This window comes from Crinia signifera, chromosome 1, assembly GCF_055691185.1.
Source record: "Crinia signifera chromosome 1, ASM5569118v1, whole genome shotgun sequence".
NCBI lineage: Eukaryota > Metazoa > Chordata > Amphibia > Anura > Myobatrachidae > Crinia > Crinia signifera.
This window is the reverse complement of record NC_139217.1, coordinates 187,875,459-187,892,850: the sequence shown is the minus strand read 5'-3', so window position 1 is coordinate 187,892,850 and position 17,392 is coordinate 187,875,459. Positions and strand designations below refer to the sequence as shown.

General features: G+C 46.4%; 1 protein-coding gene across 2 annotated transcripts in view; it reads right to left on the bottom strand.

Annotated features, from left to right (window-relative positions):
* LOC146065466 (alcohol dehydrogenase 1-like) overlaps window positions 1–17,392 on the bottom strand; it is a 72,454-nt gene that overhangs the window by 5,593 nt on the left and 49,469 nt on the right. The window contains exon 7 of one of the 2 annotated variants that reach the window (XM_083179046.1): window positions 12,223–12,358. The exons of the other annotated variant lie outside the window; for it this stretch is intronic. Within the exon in view, the coding sequence (XP_083035172.1) occupies window positions 12,223–12,358 (136 nt within the window). The remainder of the gene's footprint in view (window positions 1–12,222; window positions 12,359–17,392) is intronic. 2 annotated transcript variants of the gene reach the window in all.

Genomic DNA, 17,392 nt, shown 5'->3' with positions numbered 1-17,392 from the left:
ATTCTTTGACCACTGGGCCAGCTCTTGCAGGAAGAAAGAATCTGGCCAGGCTAGTGAAGTGTGTGCGAGGAAAGGGAGGTGCAAGGTAGCAGCAGTAGTTTGTGCAGGGAAGGGAGTGCAGTATAGTGATGATAGTGCAGTGAGAATGAAGTGGGAGGTGTAGGGTAGTAGTTGTAGTGTGTGGTAAACTCTTAGACCAGCTCGAACCTCTATTACTCCTTGTACCTGGGAAGTTTTGCTCATTTTTAGGGGCTCTACCTGGCGCAGTGTGTCTAAAGGGCTCTACTTATCGTAGTGTGTACAAGTGTCACTACTGTGAGTTTGTACTATAATGTGGTCACGCCCCTTTCCCATGAAGCCAAACCCCAATATTTTTGGTGAGCACATTGGGAGCACACTGTCCCTATTTTGACTGTGTGGGGGGGCACCAATTTAATCTGGCACACAGCATTAAAATTTCTAGTTATGGCATTGCCTTCAGGAGGGGAAGCCAGGTCACACAGTAGGGGGCATGTAGAATTAAATCTAGGGACATGGAGCCTCGATTGCATCATTGACATCCAACTGACATTGTAAAGTGGGAGGCAGGGCTTTGGTGACACGATTATGTCTGATTGCCCAGCTCGCTTCCCTCTGTGAGTGGATTAAGCAGGTGGTGAGTGGATGGAGGGGTGGATCTAGGGGGGGGGGGGGGGGTCACAATGCTATGGTCTTGCCCACTTTCCTGGCTGGCTAGGAGTGCTACGCAATTTTTAGGAGCCTCCCGGCCATTGCCCGTTCTGGTAAGCAAGCAGAGGCTAAGTGAATATGCCCTTAACAACAAGAAAGTTAATGAAAGAGAGAAGATACTGGAGATAATAAGTTGTTATTTTTGTAATATTAATACTTGGTTCATGAAAGAACAAGCAGTTTTAAACCTCAGCAACATCTACTGTATACAGGAGTTATTTTACTTTTCTTTTCGGCCCTGCTCTGAATTGTTTCTGTACTGGCTGACAGTCAGTTTTATATAGCAAAAGCCAAAGGTCTGGTTAGTGGCAGATCACATTCACAAACAATTCATCTTTGCATATCTGTATAAAGCCAAGATTCTGTCCTGAAATATAAATCCAGTCTCTGTTAACAAGCCAACTTAAAGTAGATAATCTTGAGAGTACACTTCTGCCAAGAATGCATCTGATACACGTTATGACGTATGGAAAGTAGATTACTTTCTGTAATACAGTACTGGATGAAGAGAGAGGAGAGGCAGATATCACTAGAAACGGAGGTTTAACAAGGCTCCAACATATCTAACACTATGGGGGGTAGTCAGTGTTGGTGCGTTTTGGCGGAAACAGCATGTTTTCCGTCTAAAAGCCAATTGATTTAGCCTATTCAAGGTCATTTTTTCAGTGTTAATAATGAGCGAGTCCCTCCTCTAGCGCTGCTGGAGATAGCGGCACTGACAAACTGGTAAAATATATTCCGCCTCCGCCTGACAGTGAATATAGCCCTATGGGGGGAATATAATAGGTTGTGAGAATCAGGGGGAGATTTTGTGAAAATTTTTATTTTTATTTTTTTTAAAGCTACAGTCATTTACATGGCAAAACCTGAATTTGTAGTATAAATAATTGGAGCTTTTGAAAAAAAAATGGAAAACACTCTATTACATTACCCCTATATCTTACAAATAAATTGTATTATACATCTTTCAGGCTTCATTCATCTCCATGTATTTTCAAGTTTTACTGAAGATGGCTCTCCAGCTCAAAATCCCACAAGCAAGTAAAATCTAGCAATACACCAGCAATGGCTTCAATTATATTGCATGCAGAACACTGAGTGGACAAAACAAATGTAGAATGATTAATATATCTTTCTCTGACCATCACCCTCTGCCTCTCCACATCAACCTCACTCCATCACTCTTTGCCAGCCCCCGATGTCTCTCCATGTCACCCTTTCATTGTCTCTCCGTCACCTTCTGCCTCTCTATGTCAACCACTGCTTCTTCCTATCACCTCTCCTGTCACCCTCTGCCACTCACTGTCACCTTCTTCCATCACCCTCTACTTCTCCCAGCTGTTAGGATCCGCCTCCAGCGGATCTGTGTTATGCTCAGATTCACATATTCTGTGTAGTTTCATGTTCTCCCTGAGTTTATCTCAGCCTGTGTGTGTGTTTACTCGCTAGTGGCATCCAGTGGTCAGCCTGGGCCATTGCAGGTTACTTTCAGTACTGTGTGTTCTGGACTCAGGTGTCTTGATTAGGCTCCTAGCCTGCAGTGCACACCTTTAGGCAATGTGTAATCAGCACCACATTGTGCTCACTATATAAACCCTCTGGTTATTCAGGCCCATGCCGGTTATAGCTTGTACCTCAGGGTCTCAAGTGTTCCTGGTTCCTGTCCCAGTCATCCTGCATCCTGTCATTGATTCCCAGCTGTGTCCTCCATCCAGTCTCCTGTCCTCCCGGTGTCCGTGTGTCGTCCTTTATCCGTCTCCCGGTCCCTGCAGCTCCTGTTGGTCTTTGTGGGATTCCTTCTCCAGCTAAATTGATATCCCTCGGTTCCAGATAAGTTGGGAGATTCCCCCTCTTTGTCTCCTTACTAATCATTTGCTTATTGTGTCAGCGTATAGTGTATTGTTACACCTGTCAGCAGTACTCAGTGTGTCAGCGTATCGTGTATTGTACACCTGTCAGCAGTACTTATTGTGTCAGCATATAGTGTATTGTTACACCCGTCAGCAGTTCTTAGTGTGTCAGCATATCGTGTATTGTTACACCCGTCAGCAGTTCTTAGTGTGTCAGCATACTGTGTATGGTTACACCTGTTAAGCATTAGCACAGCGGGTTTCTATTTAGAGTGCTATCCACTGGCACCCCTCTCCGCAGGGCAGGGTGGTCCTCGCCTCTTCGTTTGTAGATAGGTTTCCCCTTGTTCATCACTGGCCTTGGCGTGTGTGTTGTCCTTAACATAAGACCAGGTGGCATCGAGGTGGGAGCCTGACTAACGGGCTCCCACGAACGCGGCTATTATTGGTGAAGCCTAGCACCCCGCACACACACGTCAACTCCATCTGAGTACAACGGAGTCAGGTTGGCGAGGCTGCCCTGGTCCTGTCACTATCTCCTTCCAGCCAGTGTCACATGGTGTCTCGCCAGACAGCGTGGCACAGGAGATCCTAACATTATAACCGGCCATAACAGATAACTCTGGAGCTGAGTTCTGCCCTCTCAGTCCTGCAGTTTTCCTGTCTTGTCACAGTATCTGTTTTGTCACTGTCCTTGTCGAGCCACTTTTTGTCGTGTCATTGTTTGTTGTGTCTGGTCTGTAACCTTGCACGGCTATATCATGCAGGCCATGCAAGAAACTTTAGCGGCTCTAAATTTGGCATTTTCTGCCTTTAAACCTGGGCAGTTAGAGGTTTTGCAGCAGTCCTTACTGCAGTTGCAAAAACTCCTCACAGAAATTTTTCTGATCCTCCCAGAGGTCACAGGGGTTCATTTAGCCCCTAATGGGACCCTGCCTAAGGAGGTATTAGGCAGCAAGTCCTCAGACCCAGAGGTTCAGGTAATGCATAGAAGTGTTCTACGGCCGAAGCTCCCATTGGAGGAGCGTCAGCGGCGTAGAGACTTGAATCTATGCTTATACTGTGGAGATTCAGGCCACTTTGTGCAAACTTGTGTTTTGCGCAACTCCAGTGGTGGCAACAGGGTGTTTCCTCTGGCCAAGTCGGGGCAGGTTGTCAGATCTATGCCTGTCTACACTGTGGCAGAGGAGTGCTCTGAGTCTCCCAGTAAAAGCGCTCTGATTAATACGGTTGGTCCAAGTGCTGGGAGTCCCCATTTTGGGTTTAATAATCAGCAGAGGAGGTGCTCCCCGCATGATGGGATTTCTGTTCATATTAAGTCAGAGTTGCAAACCCTTGAAGGGAAAGCCCAGGTGGTTGAGTCATGTGCCGGGGGCCCGCCGTGCCAGTTTGATGCCGGGGGTCCGCCGAGCGAGCCAGATGCCGGGGGTCCGCCGAGCGAGCCAGATGCCGGGGGCCCGCAGTGCCGGTCTGATGCCGGGGGCCCGCCGTGCCAGTCTGATGCCGGGGGCCCGCCGAGCGAGCCCGATGCCGGGGGCCCGCCGAGCGAGCCCGATGCCGGGGGCCCGCCGAGCGAGCCCGATGCCGGGGGCCCGCCGAGCGAATCTGATGCCGGGGGCCCGCCGAGCCGGTCTGATGCCGGGGGCCCGCCGAGCCGGTCTGATGCCGGGGGCCCGCCGAGCCGGTCTGATGCCGGGGGCCCGCCGAGCCGGTCTGATGCCGGGGGCCCGCCGAGCCGGTCTGATGCCGGGGGCCCGCCGAGCCGGTCTGATGCCGGGGGCCCGCCGAGCCGGTCTGATGCCGGGGGCCCGCCGAGCCGGTCTGATGCCGGGGGCCCGGAGGCCGCAGCCCCGAGTGGGGGCCCGGAGGCCGCAGCCCCGAGTGGGGGCCCGGAGGCCGCAGCCCCGAGTGGGGGCCCGGAGGCCGCAGCCCCGAGTGGGGGCCCGGAGGCCGCAGCCCCGAGTGGGGGCCCGGAGGCCGCAGCCCCGAGTGGGGTTCCGAAGTGCGCAGCCCCGAGTGGGGTTCCGAAGTGCGCAGCCCCGAGTGGGGTTCCGAAGTGCGCAGCCCCGAGTGGGGTTCCGAAGTGCGCAGCCCCGAGTGGGGTTCCGAAGTGCGCAGCCCCGAGTGGGGTTCCGAAGTGCGCAGCCCCGAGTGGGGTTCCGAAGTGCGCAGCCCCGAGTGGGGTTCCGAAGTGCGCAGCCCCGAGTGGGGTTCCGAAGTGCGCAGCCCCGAGTGGGGTTCCGAAGTGCGCAGCCCCGAGTGGGGTTCCGAAGTGCGCAGCCCCGAGTGGGGTTCAAGTTGGTGTTGCCCCAGAAGGGGTTCAAGTTGGTGTTGCCCCAGAAGGGGTTCAAGTTGGTGTTGCCCCAGAAGGGGTTCAAGTTGGTGTCGCCCCAGAAGGGGTTCAAGCCGGTGTCGCCCCAGAGGGGGTTCAAGCCGGTGTCGCCCCAGAGGGGGTTCAAGCCGGTGTCGCCCCAGAGGGGGTTCAAGCCGGTGTCGCCCCAGAGGGGGTTCAAGCCGGTGTCGCCCCAGAGGGGGTTCAAGCCGGTGTCGCCCCAGAGGGGGTTCAAGCCGGTGTCGCCCCAGAGGGGGTTCAAGCCTGTGTCGGCCCAGAGGGGGTTCAAGCCTGTGTCGGCCCAGAGGGGGTTCAAGCCTGTGTCGGCCCAGAGGGGGTTCAAGCCTGTGTCGGCCCAGAGGGGGTTCAAGCCTGTGTCGGCCCAGAGGGGGTTCAAGCCTGTGTCGGCCCAGAGGGGGTTCAAGCCTGTGTCGGCCCAGAGGGGGTTCAAGCCTGTGTCGCCCCAGAGGGGGTTCAAGCCTGTGTCGCCCCAGATGGGGACTCTGTCCATCTAGTCCCTAAGAGGGATTCTGATTGTCCTGTCTCTGAGCAGAGTTCCAGCCATGTCGGTAACATGGAGGGACCATCTGTTGGTCTTTTTGTTGCTGCCCAGCCAGAGTTTCACTATAGTGCTGCCCACTTAGAAATACGTCACAGTGGTGATCAGCCAGAGACTCATCATAGTGCTGCCCAACCAGAAAGACCATCAGACTTGGAAGAGGTCATAACCTCTAAGGGGGTCCCTAAAGTCTCAGCCTCAAGGGCCATAATTCCAGCTATACAGTCCAGTCAGTTAGCTGATAATGAAGTTACTGTTGATTCTTTGAACGATATCTCTACATCTATAGTTTTTGATGGGGACCTAACCCAATTTGTTGCGCTCACTAACCATTTTCTCACTATTTTGGAGTCCAGACCATTTTTAGGTATCACTTCAGATAATGTGGTGCTCTATTTAATTTACTGCTTCAGAGGTGAACCTTTCGAATGGGCATGCAAATTTTTTGAATCTGAGGATCCCATTCTTAAGAATCTCCCAGCATTCAGTGATGCTGTAGTGAAAAAATTTGGTCCCAATAAAAGTGGTTCAGATGCCTCTGGGCCGACCATCTTGTCTGCAGAGACTCCATGTTTAGGAGAGTCAATACAAAGGGCCCAGCCCATAGCTATTACCACTGGGTGTGCCTTTTTGTCTCCCTCTTACAGAGATCTTCCTGAATTATTACCACCTAGAGCACTGGTATCCAGGTTTGATGCTTTCTCAGATTCAGACTCAGAATTTGTGTCTGAGATTGATGGGTATCCGGTGTATACAGGCCCCATGGTTTATGAAGAAGCCTGTTTAAAACCAGGGACATCTTCTCGTACCAAACATTCTAAGAGAAGGAAAAAGAAGTATATGCACTGACCTTTTGCTTTGTCCTGTTTGTCATATTTGTTGTCTGGTCTTGTTGTGTCCGAAGGCCACCTTTGAGAGGGGGGCACTGTTACAAGCTGCAGTCACAGCTTGTTCCTGTTTGTTGGTTGATACCCCCATTCCAGGGTTTGGTATTCTCCATGTAGTGGAGAACCTGGTATTGGGGTCCCTTGACCCCTCTTCAAGGGGGGGGTACTGTTAGGATCCGCCTCCAGCGGATCTGTGTTATGCTCAGATTCACATATTCTGTGTAGTTTCATGTTCTCCCTGGGTTTATCTCAGCCTGTGTGTGTGTTTACTCGCTAGTGGCATCCAGTGGTCAGCCTGGGCCATTGCAGGTTACTTTCAGTACTGTGTGTTCTGGACTCAGGTGTCTTGATTAGGCTCCTAGCCTGCAGTGCACACCTTTAGGCAATGTGTAATCAGCACCACATTGTGCTCACTATATAAACCCTCTGGTTATTCAGGCCCATGCCGGTTATAGCTTGTACCTCAGGGTCTCAAGTGTTCCTGGTTCCTGTCCCAGTCATCCTGCATCCTGTCATTGATTCCCAGCTGTGTCCTCCATCCAGTCTCCTGTCCTCCCGGTGTCCGTGTGTCGTCCTTTATCCGTCTCCCGGTCCCTGCAGCTCCTGTTGGTCTTTGTGGGATTCCTTCTCCAGCTAAATTGATATCCCTCGGTTCCAGATAAGTTGGGAGATTCCCCCTCTTTGTCTCCTTACTAATCATTTGCTTATTGTGTCAGCGTATAGTGTATTGTTACACCTGTCAGCAGTACTCAGTGTGTCAGCGTATCGTGTATTGTACACCTGTCAGCAGTACTTATTGTGTCAGCATATAGTGTATTGTTACACCCGTCAGCAGTTCTTAGTGTGTCAGCATATCGTGTATTGTTACACCCGTCAGCAGTTCTTAGTGTGTCAGCATACTGTGTATGGTTACACCTGTTAAGCATTAGCACAGCGGGTTCCTATTTAGAGTGCTATCCACTGGCACCCCTCTCCGCAGGGCAGGGTGGTCCTCGCCTCTTCGTTTGTAGATAGGTTTCCCCTTGTTCATCACTGGCCTTGGCGTGTGTGTTGTCCTTAACATAAGACCAGGTGGCATCGAGGTGGGAGCCTGACTAACGGGCTCCCACGAACGCGGCTATTATTGGTGAAGCCTAGCACCCCGCACACACACGTCAACTCCATCTGAGTACAACGGAGTCAGGTTGGCGAGGCTGCCCTGGTCCTGTCACTATCTCCTTCCAGCCAGTGTCACATGGTGTCTCGCCAGACAGCGTGGCACAGGAGATCCTAACACCAGCCTCTCTGTCATCCTCTGCCTCTCCCTTTCACCCTCTGCCTCTCAGTCACTCACTACTACTCACTGTCATCCTCTCTTGTCCCATTCTGCCTCTCTTTTTTCCCCTTTCTTAGATCACACTCTTCAATCATGATCTGCCTCTCTTCATCAACCTCTGCCTCTGTAATCATTTGCCTCTCCCAGGGTCATATATACTAAGCTTGAAAAGTGATAAAAGGGAGAGTGATAAACATCAAGCCAATCAGCTGCTATCTGTCATGTCACAGGCTGTGTTTGAAAAATGACAGGTAGTTTAAACTTGCAGCTCCTCCCCAGGAATGAGGGAATCCCCAGTGACATCAGTCACTGCGGCTTCCCTCAGCCTATGAGGAATGGGCTCTGGAGGAGCTGTGCACCCGACAGGCTGTGCATGGCTCCATAGATGCACATATTAAGACTTTAACATGTGTGTCTATGTCTGGTTCCCACCATAGAAGCATGTGTTAAAGTTTTAACATGGTCGTCTATGGTGGGAACCGGCAATTCAGGCTGGCCCCAAAGACAATTGGGGTCAAGTTTGTGGTTGACCCCAATTGACTTTGTGGTCAGCCTGAATTGCCTGTTCCCAACATAGACTCTATGGTGTCAACTGTCTATAGAAGCACATGGTAAATTCATAACATGTGCATCTATGGAGCCGCGCACACACTTAGGTGCGGAGCTTCCCCGGAGCCCACTCCTGATAGGCATAGGGAAGCCCCAGTGATGTTCTGCCTCATTTTCAGGGAGGAATTGCAAGCTCCTCACTCCATTTGTTGTCATGTATTTGCGGTTTGTTTTTTATAACCCCTGGATTGCCTACTTGGACCGAAGAGGACGCAATCTATGATGGAGGGGTGGTGAGTATCATTTTTTTCACAGGTCATCATTTGGATTCTACAAGGACAAGTGGACTGAACCTATGTCTCAAGATAGATAATTGTGTATGTATGTATTGTGTGTGTAATAAAATTATACTTTAAGTGTGTGTGTGTGTGTTTGGTATTGGTTCTGTGGTGGGACTACAAGTCCCGGTGGGCCCATTAATACCCGCATGCTGGGACTTGTTGTTCCAAGTCCAAGTATGCGTCAGTAAGTACAAAGCACTGACATAAACAGGTGCAGCATAAGGAAGGCAATAACACAGGACAGTGCCAACTCCAGCAAATGATAAATAGTCAATTTCCTGTGTGTGCCGGATGGGAAGAAAAAAGCATTATTTGCAACGGCACCAATGCAATGCATTGGCTACATTGGTGATAGTTCTGTCGCTGCCTATACATATAAAAAAAAAAAAATCCCATATTATCCTAAGTCTTCATTAGGGGTGTGTTATGTGCACAAGAACATCAACAACAATTTTTCGTACTTTCGTATTTTGACGGCACCCCATATATATCGGATGCGATATCGGCTGATATATCGATGCGATCCGAACTGAATTTTGACCTGTTCATAATGATTTTATATAGTGTGGCTCCCCACGCTTCATGCTCGGTGGCTCGCTACACTATATAAAATCAACTCCATGCGTAGTGGATAGTGGGGTTATGAACAGGTCAAAGATCGGTTTGGATCGCATCGATATATCGGCCGATATTGCATCTGATATATCGGCCAATATCGCATCCGATATATCGGCCAATATCGCATCCGATATATCGGCCAATATCGCATCCGATATATCGGGCGATACCCATTAGAGTGCTCTTGAGGAAGATGGGATGCTACAGGGGGCCTGCTGAGGGAAAGCTGTTTACTTCTATAGCCCCTCGTTATGATGAGAATTACGTTGTATTTATGCTGCTTGTGACATCAGTATGCTACTGATCACTTTCAGATAAAATCTTTTTTTGTCAATCCCGTTAAGTGGTGTGCTGATCTCTGTTTCTTTTGACCCCTTTACTGTAGCTTACTGTAAGGACAGTTTATATATATATATATATATATATATATATATATATATATATATATATATATATATATATATATATATATATATATATATATATATATATATATAATTGATATGTGACTACAGCACCGGCTTGGTCTTGTAGCTAATTAACATTTCAATTTCACAATTAATATAATTTGTACAGTATGTTATATTTAACAATAGTTTATGAACACATCCCATTATTGTATTATTAACAAATATGGTAATGCAACTTAAAAGTATTCAGTTGACTGAGAAATTTACTAAAATATGAATGGCCAAATTTGTAGCCTTTTGTACCTGTAATACGGCCGTAAATTCGTATTTCAGAATTTACAAAGGCCAGTATACGGAGGATTCTCTACACAGGTGTATTCGGATTCCAAAATAGGAATGCATACACCATCGAAATAATACTATTTCAAATGGTGATTCCATATTTACTAACTGACCCTATTTTACAGATATTTGATCCGAAAATACTCTTCATTTTTTTAGCTGTATTTAGCTGAAGCCTGCATCGATCAGTCAGAACTGTGCAGGCTTCTCTGTGAAAAAAAAGAAAGACATTTTAACTAATGGCTATAACCTGCCCCAGGCTCAAAGAGCTGGTCCTTATTTTAGAAATATAGGGGCCAAAGAAGTTTGGGTCCCCAGGACATACAAAACCAGCACCAGGCTCCTGGCCAGTCCTGGTTTCCAAAATACAGGGAACAAAATGAATAGGGGTCCCACTATTTTGACAACCATCTCCGGGCCCAAATAGCCAGCAGGCTAATGTCACAGCTGGGGGAAACTTAAAGTAATATCCCCCTGACTGGTCAGTCCAGGTTGGAATCCCTGTCTCCAGAATATCCCCAGAATGGGCTCAAGCCCAGGGCTGTCCCCAATGCCCCAGGGTGGTCGGCGGAGGGAGGGGGGGGGGGGGGTCAACCAGTTTGGGGGAGGAGCCATAGATGTAAACAAACTAGTTACAGTTTCTCTCATATGATGGTTTGGGCATGCATTTTCGTGATCTATGCCAGAGACCTTGGTAAGTATAATTTCCTTCCACAGGTACTTATTTGGATTTCTACTGGAGAAGAGGACAGTCCAACGTTGGAATCCATAGGTAAGTATTGTATGAATGATTGTAGTATGTATTAAAGTTTGATTTCTCTTATGTGTGTGTGTGTGTGTGTGTGTTTTATTTTTACTATTTGGCTGACAAGTCATGGGGATAATCATTTGGGTGAGGGAACTTGTTAAAAAGTTTCCCCGGCTGTGGCATTACCCTGCTGGCTTTTTGGACCTGGTGCTGGTTGTCAAAATACAGGGGTCCTTATTCATTTTTTTCCCCATATTTTGGAAACCAAAACCAGCCCTTGAGCCTTGCACTGGTTTTAGAAATCCTGGGAACCCCCAACTTCTTTGACCCCTAAATACCTAAAACCAGGACCGGTTCTTTGAGCCCTGGGCTATTTACAGCTGGGGGATGACTGACTCCATTTTTTAAAATTAACTGATTTGTGCTATAGTATGCTGCCACTTCTTATGTATTTGGCGGCTGGCAGATTAGTAAATTTGCCTATTCCCATATTTGTATTTTCCCCAAAATAAGGCAGATGCCGGTCGTATAAATTCGTACCTGGGATCTGCTCTATTAAATTTCCCCCAATGTTTAGGACAACAGTCAATTGGTTGACATGCACAAGATCGATATGCACAAGGTCAACATGGTAATAGTCAACACGTGAAAAGGTCAACATGAGTTTTTCACAATTTCTTTTTTATTTTATGGCCTTCTTTATACTTTACCATCCACCTGGACTCCAATATGAAATGATAACGTTCCTTTAAAGTGTGGATAAAGTCTAGGCTAAAAGTTGGTTATTGAAGTGAGCCATGATATGCAGTACACAAATTGGGGGTCCACATGCTCAGGTATTGACATTGAAACCAAAAAAAAAACAAGAAAAACTCATGTCAACCTTTTCAAGACTTTTTGCTTGTGTTGACCTTTCATCAAAGTAGTGCTTGTACAGTACATGTCAACCTAGACATTGTCTGTGAGCTATACCACACCCAACTTAATGGTCTACCTCCAACAATGCCAAGCCACAGCTCATGTTTAACACTTTATCAGCTCTACCATATCTGCTTGTGGGTGAGATGTACTAAGCCTTGAAAAGTGATAAAATGGAGAGTGATAAACAAACAACCAATCAACTCCTACCTGTCATTTTTCAAACACAGCCTATGACATGGCAGGTAGGAGATAATTGGCTGGTGGTTTATCACTCTCTGTTTGATCACTGTTCTAGCTTAGTGCATTTGGCCCTGTATGATAAGGTAAAGTCTTGCATTTTAAAAAATTAGCTCTGATGTTTTGTTGCTATCCACATGTCAGAGGTCAATATTGTGGAACCCAAGGCTACTGTAGTTTTATTAGTCCTCTCTTAACCACAGAAATCTATGGAAACCCCGGGCCACTACTTCCTAGTGAAGATAATGAAATGACAAAATTCAACAGGTTATTAAAATATTATAATTTTTTCAGTAGAAATTCAAAACAATTAAGACGTGTACATTACATCACTTTCTTATACAGTATATAAAACATTTTTGTGCCTTTTGTATTAAATTATACCTCCAAAAATGCTGCCTTTCCATGTACGTCCTGTAAACAGCAGATATGGATCAAAAGTGATGTGTGCATGTGGTGGAGCCCCACCTATGATGACACTAGTTCCATATCCTTGGTGAGTACACTCAAGGGCTGCTTTCTGGGTCAAGAGAAGAGAAAACATAAATCAAGACTTTTTTGTAATCCAAAGTTTATAGCATCATTTTTTTTTTTTAAGAAACATGAGCCTGTCCTTGAAAAACTGATAAAGTACTACTAAAGTAATGGGACTTTCAATCCCTTTATTGTTGTCATCTCAGTAGGGGAACAGCTATGCCAGGACAGGGAAATACACAGTTACCTAACATTTAACAAAAATTGGTTTATTTTCCCTTTTCACAATAAGATCGCCCCCTCCTTCTTTTCACCTTCTCTTGCTAGTCAGAGACAATAGATTTGGAATAATAAATTGATCACATACAACACAGACAGACACTCACATGGGTATGAAAAAAGTAATAGGGAAACATGGCTTTCACTTACAGAAAAAGGAATAGCAAATAAAAACTGGATCCACTCAAATCAGCATCTTCATTTAAAATAATATATTTAAAATTAAATGATTTCTTAATAATTGTTAAAAAAAAAATACAGATCCGTTTTATGTAGTGTTGAAAATATTTTAAAAAAAGTTTTATGTGCTGTATATATAAAAAAAATGCTTAGCATTAAATGTATTAAAATAATTTATCAGGTTATCAACTTCGTAAAGAGTGCTAGTGTATAAGTTGCCATGTGGTTGGAGGTGCTATGCATGCTGCTTACATAGAAGTAGCGGGAATATTTATTTATTTATTTACAGTTTCTTATATAGCGCAGCAGATTCCGTTGCGCTTTACAATAGGGAATAGCACTAATATGGTAATGCAGCATGAGGCATCATGTCCGGGTGAGCGATACATGTCGCACAAGCCAGAAACCGCAGCTGCCACCTAATGGCCAGAAAGTCTCATTCCGCTCATGGAGATCGTGGCTTCTTTCCTCCACTAGAAATATATACATATATTATGTGTCTGGCACAGAGACTACACTCCCCCCGGCTCTCCCTGCTCATACAACTGACGGAGATGTCATCACCTCCTACCCAGCGGCTGTGTTTGGCACCATGCTCCTAGTTTACATGGAGCTGCCCCTCTCTTCCCACCCCACTCAAAAAACTGGGAAGCTGTCCTTCACCATAGCCCCTGCTCTGATCTCCCACCCAATGGAGCCATTTCTGCATCCCCTGCTCTCTTGTACCAACCAGCTGTCTGCCTGTGTCAACATCTCTCTGTGTGATAGCATCTGTCTGTATCAGTGTGTCTGCATCTGTCAGTGTGTCAACATCTGCATTGGGGTGTCAGTCTGTGTCAAGGTCAGAGTGTGAGCTTCCCTGTCTCAGCTCAGCATCTGTGTGTCAGCATCAGAGTGTCAACATTATCTCTGTGTTAGTATTTCTGAGTTAGCGTCGATGTGTCAGCATCTGTGTACGTGCCAGCATCTGTCAGTACATCAACATCCATCTGTTGGTGCCTGTGTGTTGCCTTCTTTCTGTGTATCAGCATCTGTCGGTGTATCAGCATCCGTGTGGCAAAGTCTGTTTCTCCATATATCAGCGTCTGTCAGTGCCGTCTGCATACATGTATCCATGGGTCAGCATCTCTCTCGCATGTCTGTGCGTCAGCATCTATGTGTCGGCATTTGTGTATCAGCTTATATGTGTCTGTGTGCCAGTGCCAGTGCCTGTCTGCATGTCATCCTCTTTGTGTTAGCATATTTCTGTGTGTCAGCTCCTGTATGTTGGCTTTCATGCACCAGAGTCTATACATGTATCAGAGTCTTTTGGACAGCATCTGCTAGCCATGTGCTGACACACAGAAATGTGACAGGGTATGTCTGTTTATGTATCAGCTTCCTTGTATCATCATCTGTCTGTGTGGCGGTGTCCGAGCATAGGCATTTGTGTCAGAATCTATCAGCGCCTGTGTGTCAGTGTCTTTCTGTCTATGTGTACCTGTGTGTCATCGTGTGTTAGCATCTGTGTCAGCATCTGTCTGTATGTATGTGTCCCAACGTCTATGTGTCAGTCGCCATGTGTCATTGTGTTTCAGCGTCTTTATGTAGCTGTGTCAGTATCTGCCTGTGTGTCGGCATCCCAACCCCATTCAGCCTCACCAACGTTACAGGCTTTATTTGAATAATTACTGGAGCAGGTCTCTCTCCAAGGCTTATTACACCTCATAGAGCACTACTTCCTTCCACTTGTCTTTCTAGATATTCATATACTTATTAAGCAAATGTATTTCCTTCATGTCATTTGATTCATAATCTTCCTTTCAATCTCCAATTCTTTTAATACCTCGGGATACCTTTATCCTCCCATGTCATTTCAAATGAATCCAGTCAGAATATAAATATAGTCTCTCACTGATCTATCCACTGCAAAGTTGCATGATTCCATACTGCTTGAATTAAACTATTAGTGGTAATAGTTCCTGAGGGATGGGTTGAAAGAATGCTTTGGAGAAAACGGATGATGAATGAGCAATTTAAAATCAGAACTGTCGGATTTGAAACAACATGTCAAATACCTTCATTTTGGCACCCTCAGTGGTGAAATTTCTTTAAGGCATGTGAGGCCTAGGTGTGTCACTTGTTTGGGAGCAGCACTGGAATGCTTGTGTTGGTACAATCAGACTGAAATGTACTAGTAAGGGTAAAACATTTCCACTGAATTGTACCAGTTGCCTTCTTGAATGGACTGTAAATGGGCAGGACGAGAACATACCGCGTCATTAAGCTGTCCTACTTAGTAATATATATATATATATATATATATATATATATATATATATATATATATATATATATATATATATATATATAGAAGAAAGGTTCAGAATACACCTAAGTTTTCACAATACAATTAATGTAAAAAATCATCTAATATAATAAACACATCTTTTGGAAGACACATTTATTAAAAATTATTTTATATACTATTATATATTGAATTTTATCTTGTGTTTATTATATTAGATGATTTTTTTTACATTAATTGTATTGTGAAAACTTAGGCGCACTCTGAACCTTAAGGCGTCTACTGCATTATTGTGATGAACCTTTTCTTTCAACTTAAACCTTGATTACCCTTAGAAGTAAATCACACGGACACATGACCTGAAATAACTCACACGGACACGTGACCTGAAATAACGACACGGACAACCACTGCATAAGTTTAAAAGGTCAAGGGTATTTATTGTGGTATGACCCTATTGAAAAGGGATGGCCTGGAGAGCGCTTGGAGACCAGCCAGTCATAAAACGTTAACAATGGCGGCGACTAAAACGCCCCAACTTGTAACCAGGGCGATGAACCGCCCCCATTGAATTCAAAGCCAGCCTGCGCTGTGACTGTCTTGCCGCCCCTCCTAGGGCATGGTGAGGACAGTTCTAAAAGTGTCCTGCATCCCCCCTCGGGGGCGGGACTCACCAGCCTTCCTGGCAGAGGGTGGCAATACCTCACAGTGACCTCCTGTACTTCAAACTGGACTGCTGATCGAGAGCGCCCTCCCGCCAATTAAGATTAAATTGATGAGAGCCAAATTTGGGTGAAGGCTGAAAGGCCAGGTGGTAGATTAGCACAAGGGAGGGAGGGTGGGAATCCAGACTCAAGAGGAAGATGGATCACCTGACTACCTCTTATATATCTCCACCTAAGCTACCACCCTTTCTACACCTGATTGGCTACCCCATCTACACTGCACCTCTATGGGTAAGTGACACTCTGATTTCTAGCTTTTGTCATACCATCCCAAACTGCACAGACTCTTATATTCCCTCATGCCTAGGCAGCCCTCGCTTTCTCTAAGGCGTCTACTGCATTATTGTGATGAACCTTTTCTTTCAACTTAAACCTTGATTACCCTTAGAAGTAAATCACACGGACACATGACCTGAAATAACGACACGGACAACCACTGCATAAGTTTAAAAGGTCAAGGGTATTTATTGTGGTATGACCCTATTGAAAAGGGATGGCCTGGAGAGCGCTTGGAGACCAGCCAGTCATAAAACGTTAACAATGGCGGCGACTAAAACGCCCCAACTTGTAACCAGAGCGATGAACCGCCCCCATTGAATTCAAAGCCAGCCTGCGCTGTGACTGTCTTGCCGCCCCTCCTAGGGCATGGTGAGGACAGTTCTAAAAGTGTCCTGCATCCCCCCTCGGGGGCGGGACTCACCAGCCTTCCTGGCAGAGGGTGGCAATACCTCACAGTGACCTCCTGTACTTCAAACTGGACTGCTGATCGAGAGCGCCCTCCCGCCAATTAAGATTAAATTGATGAGAGACAAATTTGGGTGAAGGCTGAAAGGCCAGGTGGTAGATTAGCACAAGGGAGGGAGGGTGGGAATCCAGACTCAAGAGGAAGATGGATCATCTGACTACCTCTTATATATCTCCACCTAAGCTACCACCCTTTCTACACCTGATTGGCTACCCCATCTACACTGCACCTCTATGGGTAAGTGACACTCTGATTTCTAGCTTTTGTCATACCATCCCAAACTGCACAGACTCTTATATTCCCTCATGCCTAGGCAGCCCTCGCTTTCTCTAAGGCGTCTACTGCATTATTGTGATGAACCTTTTCTTTCAACTTAAACCTTGATTACCCTTAGAAGTAAATCACACGGACACATGACCTGAAATAACGACACGGACAACCACTGCATAAGTTTAAAAGGTCAAGGGTATTTATTGTGGTATGACCCTATTGAAAAGGGATGGCCTGGAGAGCGCTTGGAGACCAGCCAGTCATAAAACGTTAACAATGGCGGCGACTAAAACGCCCCAACTTGTAACCAGAGCGATGAACCGCCCCCATTGAATTCAAAGCCAGCCTGCGCTGTGACTGTCTTGCCGCCCCTCCTAGGGCATGGTGAGGACAGTTCTAAAAGTGTCCTGCATCCCCCCTCGGGGGCGGGACTCACCAGCCTTCCTGGCAGAGGGTGGCAATACCTCACAGTGACCTCCTGTACTTCAAACTGGACTGCTGATCGAGAGCGCCCTCCCGCCAATTAAGATTAAATTGATGAGAGACAAATTTGGGTGAAGGCTGAAAGGCCAGGTGGTAGATTAGCACAAGGGA